Source organism: Trachymyrmex cornetzi, unplaced genomic scaffold (genome assembly GCF_001594075.2).
Source record: "Trachymyrmex cornetzi isolate Tcor2-1 unplaced genomic scaffold, Tcor1.1 scaffold380, whole genome shotgun sequence".
In the NCBI taxonomy this organism is placed as follows: domain Eukaryota; kingdom Metazoa; phylum Arthropoda; class Insecta; order Hymenoptera; family Formicidae; genus Trachymyrmex; species Trachymyrmex cornetzi.
In genome coordinates, this window is record NW_017298535.1 from 384,799 (window position 1) to 402,989 (window position 18,191).

At 30.8% G+C, this 18,191-nt stretch overlaps 3 protein-coding genes and 1 non-coding gene across 5 annotated transcripts; 3 read left to right on the forward strand and 1 right to left on the reverse strand.

Annotated features, from left to right (window-relative positions):
- The first annotated feature begins 972 nt into the window (after nt 1-972).
- On the forward strand, nt 973-4,198 carry Ndfip (Nedd4 family interacting protein). Of its 2 annotated transcripts, none has more exons than XM_018511552.1 (6): nt 973-999; nt 2,002-2,154; nt 2,775-2,915; nt 3,007-3,130; nt 3,257-3,442; nt 3,547-4,198. In XM_018511552.1, exons 1-6 carry the CDS (start codon nt 973-975, stop codon nt 3,648-3,650), a joined length of 735 nt encoding a protein of 244 aa, XP_018367054.1. In that variant the 3' UTR covers nt 3,651-4,198. The 2 variants fall into 2 exon arrangements, with proteins under 2 accessions (XP_018367054.1, XP_018367055.1); XM_018511553.1 differs by lacking the exon at nt 973-999 and adding an exon at nt 1,162-1,443 and having other exon boundaries at nt 3,547-3,650.
- Nucleotides 4,199-5,289: 1,091 nt separating this feature from the next.
- Nucleotides 5,290-5,361, forward strand: TRNAQ-CUG (transfer RNA glutamine (anticodon CUG)). Its single transcript has one exon. It is a non-coding gene; the product is annotated as a tRNA-Gln (tRNA).
- Nucleotides 5,362-7,046: 1,685 nt separating this feature from the next.
- On the forward strand, nt 7,047-9,986 carry Cyp40 (Cyclophilin 40). Its single transcript, XM_018511586.1, has 7 exons — nt 7,047-7,231; nt 7,302-7,439; nt 8,650-8,948; nt 9,028-9,162; nt 9,260-9,514; nt 9,583-9,732; nt 9,874-9,986. Exons 1-7 carry the CDS (start codon nt 7,138-7,140, stop codon nt 9,904-9,906), a joined length of 1,104 nt encoding a protein of 367 aa, XP_018367088.1. The 5' UTR covers nt 7,047-7,137; the 3' UTR covers nt 9,907-9,986.
- A 1,854-nt stretch (nt 9,987-11,840) lies between these two features.
- On the reverse strand, nt 11,841-18,004 carry Cep97 (centrosomal protein 97kDa). Its single transcript, XM_018511584.1, has 12 exons — nt 17,992-18,004; nt 17,577-17,728; nt 16,941-17,099; nt 16,743-16,844; nt 16,397-16,593; nt 16,046-16,129; nt 15,620-15,915; nt 14,426-14,629; nt 13,755-14,354; nt 13,545-13,677; nt 13,088-13,310; nt 11,841-13,012 (listed from the first exon to the last, which is right to left on the reverse strand). The coding sequence occupies exons 1-12, from the start codon at nt 18,002-18,004 to the stop codon at nt 12,431-12,433; spliced, it is 2,745 nt and encodes a 914-aa protein (XP_018367086.1). The 3' UTR covers nt 11,841-12,430.
- Between the last annotated feature and the right edge of the window lie 187 nt (nt 18,005-18,191).

The following is an 18,191-nucleotide window of genomic DNA, read 5'->3' on the forward strand; positions in this document are numbered from 1 at the left end:
CTTGACGCTCGCAACGATCACGAGCATCGTTTTTCCTTGTTTGACATACCTTGTAATAAACAAGGATGAAATAATTCCACAAGCGTGTGAGCGTTTAATGGAACACAGCCTTTATCGTATCCAAGAGATCATAATATAAAAAAACACTATTCCTTTTACTTATATTTTTTTAACAGAAATCCCCTTTTTAATAAACTCCTTTGGATTGAAATACGCTCACACTCTGAATTTAAAGTGATGTACAAATAACTCTGTGTGTGTGTGTGTGTGAAGTAATGATGAGTATTAATGTATCTCCTGAAGAATCGTAAATAAAATAATATGAAATGATATATTAATATTATTAATATTATTATTATTAAAAGATATATATATATAGAGAGAGAGAGAGAGAGAGAGAGAGAGAATCAATTAATTGTAATCACGAATGATACAAATAAGGAAAGGGAAAAAAATTGATAAGTTTCGTAATTATAAAACGTATAATAATACATACACACATACATACACACATACATACATACACACATACATACATTATAACACATATTATAATTATTTTACATAACTATTGTACTTTAGTGTGCATCGCCATAGTTTTGCTGTTATAAACCATTTTCGGCAATATCTTTTTGGAATTATTGATTCGAACTCGAAATCTAATGAAACGCATCATTATTTTATATTTAATGTTGTGGCAATTTTTCAATGTATCGCATTCAATGCACTGCAATTTTTCTTTTAAACAATTAACTAAATTGTATTTTAAACTCCAGGACGATCGCCAGCCGTCACGTCGATTACGACTTATTAGCAATACCAGCTGTCAAGGCATCGATTGCGAGCGCTTTTTACCTGCTGTCTCGGGCTCGAGCAAGGGCGTTTTGCGTCCTGCAAACGCGTACCCGTCCTCTCAGGAAAAGTTTTCGCGATTTATAGTCTCGTAACTGCGCCGTGCAAATCTGATCAGAAATGGACAGTAACGCCCGTCATAATACGGTACGTCTACCCCATGACGAGGCTGCAAATTGCTGTGGTTTCGCGTTCATTAAGAGCACCTCTCGGACATGATCTTTTCTGTTCGCACAAAATACTTTTTATTGTCACGTTGACAAGTCTGTGATCGTCAACGTGTTTTCTCGCGCGATCGTAGTCGGCTTTGTGTTTGTCCTGTCATACGCTCGTCTCTTGCGTTGTTTTCATCATTCTTATGCGCAAAAATATCACGTCAATGATCCAATTTTCACCGAAGCATTAATTCAAGTCTAATGCAGCGTAGAACTAAATTTTAAGTCAATAGAAATGATTCTGACTATGCTAATTTCACTGTCGCTTCGATCCACAAGGTCTCTACTTCTAACGGAAACATACTGTACCAAAGTGAAACCGATTGACGATTTCGATGGAAACTAAACTACTGTTATCTATAATCTAGAAAAACATGTATATAATAGTTGCTTTTCATTTACGTTAAAACTCAGATAATTCTTATTTATGAAATCATTACTCAGTTGAATGGATGTTCCTTTTCATTCTGACAAGTAAGATTCAACTTAATTTTTATCTACAATTTACACAAGTTCGAGACTGCGTGTTTTACTGAATCTTATTAAATCACATTAAAAAGAGGAGATTATAATCTTGTGCTATTGTGCAGTAACTTTATTACTAAAGTAAACAAGTGATCACTATTTCTCAATATAAGATAAGTCATAACTATACTTAGTATTATTTGAGTGAAAATTGAAAACAATCAATATGTACATTTTGATTACAAAAATTTTTGTTAGTTAATCTTGCCTAAGGCACAACGTTCAGAGGATAATAATGCTTTACCATTTTTTTTTGTATGAAAAGTGATACAAGTGTCATTCTATATTTGTTACTCACTTGAATGTCATGAAAGATATAATGTTCGTATCTTGAGTCACTAAACGGAAAGCATCCAATACTTTGTGAAGTATATGGATTTACTGACATTTGTTTTGTATTGTTTTACAGCCACCTCAAGCAGGTACAGATACTGGTGGCGAAACATCAAGTCAAAACGAAATTCCTACAGTTACTGTAGCAATGCCATTTATGCAAGTCGACATGCTTGGACATTCTGGAGCATCCACTGCTGCTGCACACTCTACAACGATAAACCGAATGGTAATATATTGTAATATAACATAATAAGCTTGTTCATTGTAACTGAATTGATTTACAGTATATTAATTATTTTAAAAATAGAAAAACTTAAATTATCAGGACTCTTAATATTCAAAATACAACTATGTGATATAAAAGGCTAATATAAGAGTCAAAAAACATAAAAAGTCTCCATCATTTGTTTAACATAAGTATAATTAAAAATAGATATAAAAACAATAACTGAGAAAATAAGAAAATTAAAACGCTAATTAAAAATTGACATTGTCAAAATTTGATGTCAAAAGAAGTAAAAATTAGTATCACAATTGTAAGTGTACAAAGTCCAATGTACAAAATAAAGAAAACCATCCAACGCTATCGATATATATTAAAAATGGAATAGATAGAAAGTTTTAATGTGGTTTTAGAACAAATAAAAGACAAGCCCAATATTACATAATGTTACATAAATTATATTATTATATCAATTTTATATAATTTATGTAGTCTTTGATTTATATAATGTAATATTTAACATAAATGCATATAAATTACGCAATATTACATAATACATAAAATATGTACAATTTTATATGATTTAAATAACTATTAACTGAGTAAAATTTGTTAATATTTAGTCTGATGGGGAAGAGATTCCACCTCCAAAACTAGATTTCTCCGCACCACCACCTTATGAAGTAGCTACAAAATTACCCAGTTATGAAGAGGTTCAGCGTGAAAAGACTCTACAGGGAGAGCCACAACCTCAAATACACATGGTATACAACCGTATTCAAGAGAAAATTTTAATATATGTGTCTATATTTCGAAATATTCTGTTTCTAAGGAGCTCTAAATCTCTTTTTACAGCCAGGAAATATTAGACCACCACAACAGCCTTTAACAATATTGGCAATAGATACTGAAGCTGCGGAAGGAGATCCAGAAAGTGGGCTACTTGGTACAGATTTTATGTTCTTCACAGCGTTTCTTGGTGAGATATTTTTATATTTTGAGTTAAAGTTTAAATCGATAAGAATTTAATAAGAAAATATGTCTTTATATTTTACAAAATCTAATATCATCCATAATAACAATTTACACTAATTTATCTTTACAGTCGCATTTTTATTCAACTGGATCGGATTTTTGTTACTGATGTGTTTCTGTCACACTATTGCTTCTCGTTACGGTGCACTAGCTGGCTTTGGATTGTCTCTTACAAAGTGGACACTCATTGTTAAACACTCTACCGACCTTGCTTCGCGAGAGAATTCATGGCTTTGGTGGTTGATAATGGCATTTGGTTTGTATAACGTTTAAGAAAGATAATTAAACTTACAAACGAAAGATGTTTTAGACGAAGGCAATTATTAAGAAGATAAATTTTGATGCAATTTATTTCTTCAGGTGTTTTAATTTGTGTACGTGCCATCATTCAATATTTAAACATCAAACGAGGATGGAGATTACTGTCCGGAAGCGCACAGGAGCGTTTACTTTTTTTCTATTAAAAATCATAAAATCTGCACCTTTTTTTCTTTATCAACTTGGCTTTAGAACAAACAAGCATTTCTATGTGGGGTCATATTTGTATAATATATAATCGACTTTCTCTCTTAAGGGAGAGCATCGTGTAGATCGTAATATCTGTCAATCGTATCTATATAGAACAAAAATGAGAACTTTAAAATGATTTGCCAAATTTACTGTGTGAAACGGATTAGTACGACTTAAAAAAACGACGAAAAGAATTAGCTCGTTTTTTGCATATACTCATAAATGGAGGACCTACAAACGCTATTTTATGTGATGTTACATATAGACTACGGGAAAAAGCAAATGTACATTTTTATTGCTCAAAATAATAATACGAACAATGCTTTAAATTAATGATTTTATTCATTTTAAGCGTTATTCATTTGAATGCAAATCACTGAAGAAGGTAAATGTGCAGAGCGCATGTCAAATCGCAATTTATGAAAAACTAACAAGTCAAAATGAATCACGTAAAGAGATAAAATATACGATTCGTTATTATTTCGAAAAAATAAATGATAAATAAAAGTTTTCTAATAGAATATAATACATTTCTAGTGTTAGAAAAAGCTTCTAGAGATTGACTACTTACTAAATATAATAAGTATATTAATATCTGGCTTGTTTATATAGATATTATAATTTATATATACATAAAATATATATAGCGAGAATTCTTATTGAGGAAGAATTCTGAAAATATAAATAAAAATAATAAATATTACATATGTGTATTAAAATTTATTATATAAAGCGATATGCGAGTACATGTTATTCTGTGAGAAATTTCATTGTTATACTCATTACAACGATAAAACGAAGGAATATTTAGAACTTTATATTTTTCCCCCTCCTTATGTTACAAAAATCGTAGTTCTTTGAATTTTGTAAAATTCTTGAATATTAGGAAAATTGTTAGAATTGATCATTTAAAATTATTGATAAATATATATCATATTGTTACCAAAGTTATGTACAAATATATTAAATTATAACTGATATACCAATTTATTAAACAATTCTAAAAATTCTTAACTCGATCTTTTATACACATATTGGAATTAGAACTTAAATTTTTCATGTTATTAGAATAACTTAAAATTAATTCATTAGTAATGTTAATATATGAATGTTTTCTGGACATTAGATGTCTTCTGGTAGTTTTATAAAACATGTCAAAAAATTTTAAAGTATCTGTTAGATGGTTTTAAAAAGATGACTGAATGTGTGTCTGTTAGGTTATTTTAAAAAGTTTTAAAATGTTTTAAAACTTTTAGAAATTTATATATATTTATTTCATATACTTTAATCCTAGAAAAGGATTTTTAAATCTGTGAAAGAGAAAAAAGTAATTGTTATACAAAAATTATTGCGTTTAGTCGGTATAATATCACCGACGAGAATATATCTCCTCGGTGGTAATACAGACGAATTTAGAATCGTCTTAAGTCTTCGCTAATTGGAGCTTGGATCTGCGTTAACTGGGATTCGAATTTCCGCTAACTATGTTTCGTGTATCCGCTAACTAAGGTTTGAATTTTTATTGACATTGAACGAGGTCGAGTCTTCACCAAATTGGTTAATATAAGCTATCTAATACAGTGCTTCGCAAGAGGTCCCATGGTGTAATGGTTAGCACTCTGGACTCTGAATCCAGCGATCCGAGTTCAAATCTCGGTGGGACCTGATCTTTCTTTTTTGAAGTTACAAATAATTTTTTATTAATATTCAAATAGTAATATTTAAAATAAAAATAAAATAAACATTTCACGTGTGTATACATTTATATATATATAATTATATATTCACTTCAAATGTAATTAAAATTACGCCTTGTTGTAGGTAAGTGATTTTTCTACAGTTTATTTATTGAGAATAGCAAAGCAATATAGTATCAAAAATATTTATACGGAATCAAAAATTTACATGGAATATTTTATATTTATATTTTTCGTGATGATGTTGGAAACAAGTATAACGACAATCTTGTCGATTTAAATAAAAAAGAATAGCATAAAATAAATTAAAACATGACTTGTTGTTAAACATCGTACATATGTTACAAAACGATTTCAGTCCACTTGAAGTTTATGGAAATAAACGAACTTTTAAGTTCAAATTAGAAAACTTTACCCAGCAAACGAAAACAGATTGAAATGGATTGGAAATTTTCAATCCATCCGTATTTTATAAATCCATAAAAATAAATTGGATTCCATATAAAAACATTTTTATACATGTAAAAGTTTAAATAAATTAGAGTAGAAAGAGTATAATTAAATAAAATTTTATAGTTATTATTTTAAAACTTTTATACAAAAAATATACGCTAGCTATATAATAAAGAAAATTAATATAAAATATTAATATAAAATAAGTATTAATATAAAATAAACATAAAAGCAATTAATTTATTAATTAAGGATAAGGAATTTACATATGTAATATTTATTGTACATATTTACGTAGTTCTTTTTATGTTGCTTTTATATACTGCTTAATTAAAAATTCTAATTTAAAAAAAACTTTTTTTTATTCAATTGGATTGAAAAAAACTGCATTTCCTATTTAGAATTTTAAATTAAGCAGTATTCACGATACACACAAAATACTATAATATAATATTATTTTTAGATTGAAAAGATAGAAATATACTCCATGCCATTCCTATAAATAAATAAAAATTCATTCAAGATTGAAAAGGATTCATTTTAACATTCATGAATCCGTATTTCTGAGAAAATCTGAATCCATTTTAAAAAATCCATTTCAATCCATTCTCGTTTGCTGGGATATTAACTGTTTTCTTAGGCCGTGGTCCGAATCATGCTGACAACGCTCATGAGCATTGTTTGTCTTCGTTTAACATTTAACAAACAACAAGGATGAAATGATTTTTAAGCGTGTAGCGTGTATCGGACCGCGGTCTTAGAAAGTGTTTTTACTCTGCTTTGGATTTATCCGTTATTTAAATTTATCCGATCCAGGTTCTACTCTTGTATGTGGTATAACTTTAATTATAAAAATTAAACAATCTAATTTTCCTATAAGAATTTTTATTATACAAAAAATTCTGGAAATAAGAATTTCGTTTTTGTTCATCGAGCGTTTATAAATAAAAAAATGTATGTGAATAAAAGTGATGAATCATTTTACATAATTCAATCTCATGAAATTTTCATGGAATTTATTTTTGCTATTAAAAAATCTTTCACAAATCAGTCGAATTGTTGCGGTTAAGTTTCCATATTAAGATATTATCTTCAATGATTAACTCGTTAGCCTATTGTTCGAGAGCAGGTATGTATCAAGCAACCCAGGATTCCCCAGAAAGAAAGACAACACAACAATCGACAAGTGCGAGTAACATTGCGTTCACACTACGACCGGCTGCGACATCGTGTACGTCAAGTTCGCGGGATAAGAATCTCACCGCGGTGATCGTACCGAGAAGGAAATAATATGAAACAACCTTCGGAAGAGAATAGGAGCAGTTCGCTCAGTAATGAGGACAACCCCGTAGTTTTTCTAGATGTGGCGATCGGCTCCGAAAAAGGTATGAATAGCGAGGTTATACTAAGTTATGCGCAATGCAAACACCGGCTAACAGTCTTATTGTTTTCCAGTGGGAAGAATTGTCATAGAACTGTTCAAGAATGTCGTGCCACGAACTGCGGAGAATTTTCGTGTTCTGTGCACCGGCGAGAAAGGTGCCGGGTTGAAGGCTCCAAAACTACATTACAAGGGAACTACCTTTCACAAAGGTGCGCATTACCGTCATCACGAGTGTTCAATTTCCTACAACTTTATTCCTTGTCATAATTCTAAGGCCTATAAAAATATTTCTAAACCTTGCCATCTTAAATACTTATATGTCTTATTTATCTTGTTGAAGCTGGATAGAATTAGAATTATTTTGCTGATGAGAATATAAATAGAAATATTTTCCATTTGAAATGATTATTCATCGATAATACAAATCAACACAGTGTGTTCTATCTTTGTTGCTTATTGGATGTCGAGAAAGTGAACTGATGTTTGTATCGAATTGTGTCACTAATGTCCATTTCTACTAATTTAATTTTAATCTTGGTTCAACTAACTTTCTAGTTCTAAGAATTAGAAAAAAATGAGGAGCAAATTGAACCAAGATTAAAGTTAATTTATATTAGTAGAAACACATAATAAATAGAATTAAGCATCCAAAGTTTAATTTATTATGACATTCATCTGTCGTATATACATATTTATCACCTCAGCCAAGGATTTTGGAAATATAAATCATTTATTTCTTTTTTTTAAAGGGTAAATAGAGTTAAAGTTTGATTTGACAATTGACTATCATAGGCTGTTTCATTTGTCTTGCTTAAAATGTGGTTCTACAATGAGTTGAAAGTCTTAACCTTAGTCGTCTAAATTGGCTATTGGCCAATTTCACGGATTAAACTTAGGACCACTTAGGATTTCTGATTATTGATTTACTGTAGAACCTACGTAATATTTGATAATCAATAAGAGGCTTGTTCGCGTCGCATGCTCCAATATGCACCTACCACAGTTCCTACTCACTCCAATAAACGCATTGAAGTAAGTAAAAACTATGATAAGAGTATGCGACACGAACAAACCTAAGGATAATTCCAAGAGCTTTATGAGCGTGAATCGGCCCATAGCTATACATGTACAATTTTGTTTAAGTCATCACAGTTTAGAGATCTATTCTTTATTTACACTAATTGTACTTAAAATCAAATGGATATATTTTTTCGAAATTTAGTAAAAATGAGATAAAAAATTTTAATGCAATGTGTGTGTGTGTGTGTGTGTGTGTGTCTAGTGCAACGATAAAGAACAGATGCTTTGGAAATATGGATCATTTATTCTTTTTGTTTCTTTTAAGAATGGAATAGAAATTGATTTTTTAAGACATACACATTTATACACACAGTCATATGTAATATTATATTGCTGCAGTTATTTCACAGTTCATGATCCAGGGTGGTGATATTGTTAATTTTGATGGAACTAGTGGGGAAAGTATTTACGGTCCTTACTTTGACGACGAGAACTTTAAATTGAAGCACAACTTCTCCGGACTACTTAGCATGGTGAACGAGGGGAAGCCAAACACTAACAGTTCTCAATTTATCATTACCGTTCAAGCGTCCACGCACCTGGACAACACTCACGTAGTATTTGGAAGGATTATAAAAGGCATGGGTGCAGTATTAGAGCTCTGCAAAGTACCAACTGAAAACGACATTCCAGTTGATGTAAGACTGTCCTTTAAATTACAAAGCTAATAACTTCCTAGACCTGTAACAGTTAGCTTCATGATTGATTTGTTTTTAGAAAATAAGTATAGTTGACTGTGGAGAGTTGAAAAAAGGTGAAACTTGGGGATTAGAGGAGAATGATGGGTCTGAAGATGTTTATACGCCATGGCCAGAAGATTGGGATTATTCTAAACATGTTAACAAACTCACTGTAAATTATCATTCATATATATATCATTTCTGAAAATTATTACTTATGTACTGATATACTAAATTATACCTTAATTTGAATATGTTTACGTTTTTAGCACAAATTTATGGAAGATATAATAAGGAAGATAAAAGATTCTGGAAATAGTTATTTCGCAAAGCAAAATTATGTGGATGCTAATAGAAAGTATAGGAAAGCATTACGATATTACAACTGGATGAACAAACAGAAAAACATGTCAGATACATTTTATGCCTCACTGGTGGATCTTAGATTAACTTTGTTACTTAATTTAGCTGCTGTACGATTAAAGCAGAAAGAGTATCGTAAAGTCATAGATCTTTGTAATGAGGTAAGTAAATATTCCGTGAAAAAATCAGAAGTAATGTATTTATGCCTTAATACACATATTTAATTTAGGTTCTGGAAACGGATAACACAAATAGTAAAGCATTATTTCGAAGAGCACAAGCTTATACTTCTTTGAACGAATATGAATTAGCATTAAAAGATTTGCATCAGGCGTCGGATCTGTGTCCTGATACGATTATCTCAAAGGAAATAAAAAAAGTAAAAGAAATGGGAAAGGTTTATTTGAAATTAGAAAAAACCACGTATCAAAGAATGTTTCATTAAATATGCTTTTATGATTTTGATATTTCATATATATATGTAATAAAATGATAAAATTTTGTACGTTTTTATTTTTAGATATTAAATTGCATCAACATCGATTTATTGTAAATAATTGAATCAATTTACTATTTCTTGAAATTCATAAGGGTCAATACAAGATCAAAAAAATTCGATCTCTTATTAATACAAGAGCCACATGTATCACATTTTTTCCTTTTTAAATAACTCATTGTCAATTTCAGTCAATTATTCTAATCAATGTTGAAATCAATATTCAATGTGTCATAATAATGTACAATGTGTCATAGTACTTATTATTAACGATAAATGTACGAAGATATTAATTATCTGTATTTATATATACCTTTTTAAATATATTTCTATCAAAAGCGCAATAAAACTAAGTAAAAAAAATACCTCAAATGTTTAATATTCAGGCAATAATATATGTTTAACTCTGGCTGTGTATATATTTTTTTAAAATAATTAGCTATAAATTTAAAATGCAATGTGTAAATAACGCGTAATCGTAAGAGACTATACTACTTTGTGTATAATTTATATGAATTAGGGAATATTAAATAAATACAATATATTGCAATTATATTTCTATATTCTTATTTCACGAGTATATCTATTCAACCCGTTTTAAGAATTAAGAAATTATCTTGGTGTCATACATGTGTATCGAAAAATCACAAAAATATAAATTTAAGCTAAGCACATTTTTCTACCTTATCATACATTTGTAAAACAAAATTTTTGTAACAAATACTCTAAGAATATTAACTTCAAATATATTTGAAAATTTAAGATTTATCAATAAAATTTTTAATATAAAAAAAAATGAATGGAATAATTATATTTAAAAATCTATACCGTACTTTGTGCATGGAAGTTTTATCGAGTACTTTTTTATCATTTTTATTAGAGATAGTATTTCAATATCAACAATTCAATTCTTAATATCGCCAAAATTATTAGAACATATCTTGACAAAAGATAGCGCGAACTAAAGCTAAAATTTTCTTTTGAAAAATTATTTGCAAAAATTAAATCAAATTAAAATAAGTTGTAAATTTGAATATCAATTTTCGATATTAAAATATAGTGTAAAAGATAAAACAACTTATTTTAGGAGAACACGAAATAAATCATGAATAGCCCATGCTACCTTTTGATAAAATATTTTTTTTCTATTAAAATAAATTTTCGAAAATACCTCAAAATGAGCAAAAATTTCAGTCGTATCTATCTCCGTTTATTTATTCCAACTTCAAATTGATTTAAAATTATCTTGTATACAATATTTTTAATTTTATGCATGCGTGATTACGTCGCAAATTTGAAGCAGCATTGGTGCAGGAAAAAAATTGATTGAGAATAAAGATACGGAGATTCAATTACATATGTATAGAATAATACGCTGCAGAGCTGATATATATTAATTTATTAAGCTCGCGTGTGTGCGTAGATCGCAGAATATGAAATTGTTCAACCAACAATTGAATATTTATCGCACATACTTGTATCAATAATAATGGAATCGATAATTTCAAAAATGCAGTTACATTTTCAATCATGCTGTTTAACGATGTAATAGGTTAAAATGAACGCGTTTTGTTTTATTTCATAACATTGAGTAATATCTATGTAACAATTCTCTTTGAAATATCTACAATGTATCTAAATGTAAAAGCTATTCTATATTGACTAGATTCAAAACATATTTTCTTTTTGCTATTCTTTCTCAATACTTCAATATATCTACTTTATATTAAAAGTAATGTTTCTTTGCATATAAATGAATAAATAAATAAATACGAAATTTTACGCGAAAGAGAGCTAGAAACTGATAGAGAGAGAGAGAGAGAGAGAGAGAGAGAGAGAGAGAGAGAGAGAGAGAGAGAGAGAGAGAGAGAGTATAATCATAATAATAAATATATATTTGGTGTGTTTTAATTAAAAAAAAAATAATTTTTCTTAAAATATGAAATATAATTTCCTGGAATGGAATAATATAAAATTATATTCTATTGAGGTAAGAAAGTAACAGATAAATTAAGTGGAATGTTTACGGGAACGATTCTCCAATGGCCAGTTCGGTAAACTTTATGATGTATGTATGTTTGTATGATGTATATTTTATGCTGTATGTATGTTTGTATGATATATTTATGATGTATGTTTTATGCGATCATATTATGTATTACCGTCAATAGTCGGACGGAAAATTTCTGAGATTCCTTATGATATACACAAATACATAATGCGAATGTTTTTCACAGAATACATATATAATCTAAACAAAATGTTGCACAAGCGTTGTATATTCAATAATATAATTTCGCTGCTATCATTTATACTGTACTGCTCATATCAATCAATCTGTTTTACTTAAGCTACATAGATACTTTGTTCGGTCAGAGTGGCAGCTTGTTGTTCGTGATCGAAGTATCTTTTTTGTAATAAAACGGTTCACGATTAAAATTAAATTCCGTTTTATAATATTGTTACAAATAGAATTATTTTTTGTTATTTACAGTGAGCATTTTTTTCGTTTTTTCTCGCTTCGTACCGTTACTCACAGGTCACAAGGCATATGGTGGAATTCGATTCGACAATGTCAAATCTAGCAGACTTCCTTGTCGTCCCCATTAACCGCATTATCCGCACAGTTTTCGTAAGCATCTGCTCCATTTTCCGTTTCAATCAAATTATGCAGCTCCTTACACAGCGTTTCCTCGCATACTTCACCATCAATTGTCGCATTCTCGATTATATTTTCATAGTTGTCCGTCTCGTTCTCAACCGCTTGTTTGAGGTCGGATTCTATTATCTCTTCGCAACTCTTGAACATCTCGGGATTCTCGTTTGAAGTCAATACTTCAGGATTTTCATTTGAATTCAAAATATCTGTGTTGACCTCGTCATCCGTCGTGTCAGTAGACTGCGACACTTTCTTCAGTACGCTATCCACTAAATTCGATGCAAAACTCTTATTCTCGTTTCCCTCGTGTATCGTTTGATGTATCGGCAGACTTTGCGGTCTACTAGGACGTCCATAGGGAAACGTATTTTCTTCACCTGCTGGCGTATGCACGGCAGATATCTCCGTTTGAGTGCCGACGCCATTATCGACAAGAGCGGGTTTTGGCTTCATGCTGGACATACAACGCTTTATCTCGGTCATCGAGTCTTGCAATTGTTGAACCTAATAAAAAAGATTTTTAAATAAAAAAATTTTACTTTCCTTTGGCAAAATACAGAAATCTTTCCTAAAAGTTACCTGGGTATGAAGCAGATTGCACGTTTGCGCAAGATTATTTACTACATCCGCATTTGGTTGTAGGGTATTGTCCGCATCAGTGAAAGTATTTTCTCGATTGCCGCCCGGTTGCAAACTGACTACTTTCTTCCACAATGCATTAATCGCTTGCATTTGCAATAATTGTAACTTATGTTCACTTTCGAGGGCGGTTCTCGTGGCTTCCATATCTGTCGATAATTTCCTGTAAAATATTTTATACGTATACATTTTTTTTTATTCTGTAAATAAATCATGCATGAAAGAAATGAAATCTTAGGGCCATTTCACACAAACTTGCAGAGCCACATAATCATATACATATAGAAAATTATCTAATCACATTTCTGTCATAAAGACAAACATAAACTACGATTGGATAATTTTCTTTATGCATATGTTTATATGGCTATGCAAGTTTATGTGGAATGACCCTTACTGGATGTATTTATTCGTTCTTATCATGTCAATCGTTTTTAATATACTAGTAGCTTTATTGTTAAGGTTTCTTGTATGGTAGCCTCGCCACATTCTTTGAATACAGATAGCAGCCTTCTCTGTTTGATCTTGATCTGCAAGAATATATATCCATTCAATATAGATGAAATATTTATCAATATACTTGCACTTAATATTTTAAATGTTTTACCTTTGTTACTGTCTTCTTGTCTTCTTTGAATAGCTCTATGACGAATGCTATCCAATTTCGCTTGACAGACTTCACTATCCTCGTCACTGCTCTGAATTCCAGCATCACCGTCTCTCTCATCTTTGTTCAAATTGCTCTTGAGTCTCTCATTCGCGCTCTTCGGTCGCTGTATATTTCTAGCTAAATTAGGACTCTTCGTACTTCTCTTCGCGGGCAAAGTCTTGCTTTGAACGTAATTATTAATCTTCACACTGTGTGGACACTTATTATTAGCATATGTCACAATCGGTTTCGCTATATTTGGTCTCATGACGCTGCAATTTGTCGCGGAACTACTTTTCACGAGCGCGTTCGCCTTTATGCAGCTTAGATTTGTTTTTGCCATTGGATTTACAGTGTTTATGATCGGAATTGCCTTTCCATCGCCGTCCATGGATGGTTTACTAGGTATTGTAACTTGACAGGGAGAGCTTAATTTACTTGATGTGGGAGTTTTCGGTAAAATCCGCGAAAGGCCAGACGGTGGACGAAAATCTGGACTCATCAGAGACTCTGGTACTGGTACTAGTTTCGTAGCCGCTTGCAGAGGACTTGATGTCTCTGGACAAAATATCTTTTGTCGTAATCTAATTCCGTTTAATCTAACTCAATCAATTGTATAACTGTCTTACCTTCCATGTCTTGCAAACTATTGTTTAATGTTTTGTTGTTCAATGCCATACTAGTTAGCATATTAGGATCTAAACTTTGGGTCATCAGATTTGACTCATGATCGCCGCTCAATAAACCATGACATGAAGAAACCATAGCATCAGTGTGACAGCTGGATACCATTCGATCTGGCGATTTCATTTTCAAGGAGTTCCTTGAGGGAGCTGACAAAATATTGTTTGACACTATAATCAACGCTTATTGTGCAATAAACGAAATTTTATCATATTTGTAAAATTTATTTGTGTTTGGATAATTTCTGATGCTAGCACTGCTAGCAAAAACATGCACAAACAATATACATAGTCTACTAATCGAAATTAAATGCTATTTAAAAAAAGAAATGTGAACATCTTTTCAAATCGTCCTATACTAATATGCTAAATCTTCTAAATATAGCGCCTTCGTGTTGATATTTTTACTGCTTCATTGGCCAACGGTCGTTTGCACTATAAGCCTAAGGAAGCAATTGCTTAAAAAGTACTATGCATGAGAGAACTATAGGCATGTGCATGAATCCAGACCAATTAATTCTTATATGTTTCAATCGTACAATAAATAATTAAATAATAGATTTGTTAAAAGTGACATATAGGAAAAATAAAATATAAGAATATGAAAATATTTATATATACACTTAATAATAATGCAATATTAATATATATATATATAATTTATGTAAAAAGATTAAAAATAAATTATACAAGTTTTATTTATTCAATTTAATTTACTGTATTGAATATATAATTGTACTATAAAAAATACGAGTCTTAACACAAAAAATTTTTTCCTCAGATTCTTACACATTCCTATTATATGTAAATGTGGTTTTATTCAATATATGATAAATCCTCAATATGAGACCTTGGATACCTTTGCAAGGAATATGGCAGACACAGTATTTTGCCTCATAAAATTTTGGTGATTGTAAGTATTTATCTTCATAGTATGTCAACATTGGCACTAGAGAAAACAGATCATAACTAGGGTGTATGTACTGAAGAACTTGACGACTGGACAATCTAAATTACTACTAGTCTACTTGTCGCAACTAACGAGTATAAACCTAGTTCTAAGAATCCTCGAAAAAAACGAATTCATTCCAGAGTTTTTGGTATGGCACTATGCAAAAACATGGATTTATTTGGACTCACTAGGTCGTCTGGGAGAATTTGTCCTGTTATGGCTAAGTCTACGTCTAGCGGCTGGGGAAGGACTCATAGTCACGCTACTCAAGCTGTGCACGCTCCCGGTATCGCTCTGTTGATTCAACTGCTGTTGGTGATGTTGAGCTTTGCTCAGTATAAGTCTAAGTTTCCGGTCCGTCTCGTTCTCTAAGGACTCGCCCGAAAGTGGACAGACGGACGCAAGATATTGAGCAAGTAAGGCATGTTCACCAACGCGGAATTGTCTACCTCGTCCCTGAGAATACAGCCACTCTGCTTTCAAGCTAAGTAAAGTGAGTCATTGCCAATCAGTTTCGATCTTGTCAAAATTCAATTAATTTTCATACAATATTAACGGATTAATTTTCATAAAAGATTAATGATGTAAGAAAATGTATTTTTAAGAAAACCCACCTTTCAATAGGATCGACCGCATAACCGTCGATTGATTTTAAGCTCATACACCAATTAATAACAAAAGGCCGATAGTCAAACCCACTATAGACCATTTGTTAAGAATAATATGCTATTGTAACAATGCTACGATTAATATAAACTAATTTTCTTATGTCTAGTAACCATGGAAGCAATATTTAAAATCGGCAAAAATTAATGCTTGATAATTAAAAAGATTAAATACTATAATAACATATCAGTAACAATAAAATTCTTTGTACTATAATTAATATTAAAAAATAACATCAAGAAAAAGGTCTGCTAATTTCTAGGTGGAATAACGCACATTATGATTTGGAAAAAGGATACATACTGTTACCTGTTATACTGACACATGGATTGTTAGCAATCGAGAAATTGACCAGATTTTTTAGATTAGCCAAATGTGACATTTCATTCAAGTCAGTAATATTGTTATTCGCTAATGTAAATGTTTCTAAGGATGTGGGCAAGTAGCGCTCGCACTGACGCAGTGTTATTATACGATTATTATGCAAAAACAGTTCCTAAAATGTTATTTATCTTACAAAAATACGAAAAACATATACCGATTATAAACTCAATCTATCAAATAAAGCAACGAATTAATAAAGCATTTAATGATTAACGTATAACAATTTCATATAAAAATAAAAATTAAACAAACAAACAATACCTTTAAATTTCGTAAATAAGATATATCTGAAATATGGCTGATACTGTTTTCAGACAAATCCAGGTGCTCCAATTTGGTATTTGTATGTAAATGTTCAATAGACTATAACATATTGTTATTATACAATAGTAATATTACAATACATTGCTATAATTATACAATCATGTAATCTTACATAATGTAACATGTATATCGTACCTTGATATTATTACCCGCTAAACAGAGAGTCTGCAAATTAATCATATCCTTGATACCTTCTATTGTGAGTATACCATTGTTCGCCAAATTAAGGGTAACAAGATTATGTAACTTTGACACACCATACATCCGTAGTAATTGATTTCTGATTATTGAAAGCTGAAAGCAATAGAACTGTAGAATGCATATGTATTTGAACACAACAAACTGTCTTTACATCACATTCACAAAATAACTTCAAGTTATAATTCTACAAATTATTGCTGTAATTTTATATTATTTATCTTTTTACTATTATAAAATCTAGTTTTAAAATATCTTAAATAAAGAAATAACGATAAAAATATATCTTAGTATAGGGATAGAGCACAAAACTAAGAAATATTGTTGTGCTCCGAAACTATGATTACATAAACAAATTAATAATTTTACTAATAATCTTCTAACAATAATTTTGACTTGAATATCCATTTCTATCAATATAGATGAGCTTTTCTCAATTTAATTTATTCTTTACCTTTTCCTAATTCGTAGAACTGGGAAAAAAAAATAAAGAGTAAGTTAAATCAGGATTAAAGTTAATCTATGTTAATATAAATTGACAGAAATTGTGCATTACATTAATAATTCTATTACCTTCGTAATTCTGTGATAAGAATCCAAATTATCGAGCCGTTGTAAGTCATTGTCGTCAATGATCAACGTACTAATATCAGCGTCTGAGGGACACCGACTGAGCTTCTTGAGGCCTTGGCCGCTCAGATCGAGGGTGTCGCACACCAGAGATTCTGGAAACAAGAAAAGAGCCGTCAGTAACTCGCGAACACATCCTGAAACATTCGCGACGTATGTAAACAACGGCGACGGGCAAAGCCAGAGTGACAAATGCGAACAGAAACGTGAGAGTAAATCACGCCGGTACGACAAGTGACCACAATCTCGCGAAGTGTGAGACAAACGATCTCTCGTCTGTAACGCATTTCGTCATCTCGTCACGCTGTAAATAAATTAAAACGTAAAATTAAGCGGCACTCTCGCGACGATTACTAACCCGTCGAAGCCATGATGAACACAATAAACTGACGAACGCCGAGATGTCGTCACGGTCACGATATGAGAATCGATGTATACGCGTTAGATTTTCGAACAAGTGCTTTTATATATATACACACATACACACACACATATGTATATATAATTTATATTTTTTATATTATATTTATTTTATATATGTATATATATAATAGATAT

Excerpts from the sequence above, each read along its gene's own strand:
- Ndfip (XM_018511552.1), top strand. The coding sequence starts at position 973 with ATGGACAGTAACGCCCGTCATAATACG. Across the intron at positions 1,000-2,001 it reads GTAACGCCCGTCATAATACG|CCACCTCAAGCAGGTACAGA; the intron begins GTACGTCTACCC and ends ATTGTTTTACAG. Across the intron at positions 2,155-2,774 it reads CTACAACGATAAACCGAATG|TCTGATGGGGAAGAGATTCC; the intron begins GTAATATATTGT and ends GTTAATATTTAG.
- Cyp40 (XM_018511586.1), top strand. The coding sequence starts at position 7,138 with ATGAAACAACCTTCGGAAGAGAATAGGAGCAGTTCGCTCAGTAATGAG. Across the intron at positions 7,440-8,649 it reads GGGAACTACCTTTCACAAAG|TTATTTCACAGTTCATGATC; the intron begins GTGCGCATTACC and ends ATATTGCTGCAG. Across the intron at positions 9,515-9,582 it reads TCATAGATCTTTGTAATGAG|GTTCTGGAAACGGATAACAC; the intron begins GTAAGTAAATAT and ends TATTTAATTTAG.
- Cep97 (XM_018511584.1), bottom strand. Across the intron at positions 17,100-17,576 it reads CTTATCACAGAATTACGAAG|CTTTCAATAATCAGAAATCA; the intron begins GTAATAGAATTA and ends TATTGCTTTCAG. Across the intron at positions 13,311-13,544 it reads AGAACGAATAAATACATCCA|GAAATTATCGACAGATATGG; the intron begins GTAAGGGTCATT and ends AATATTTTACAG.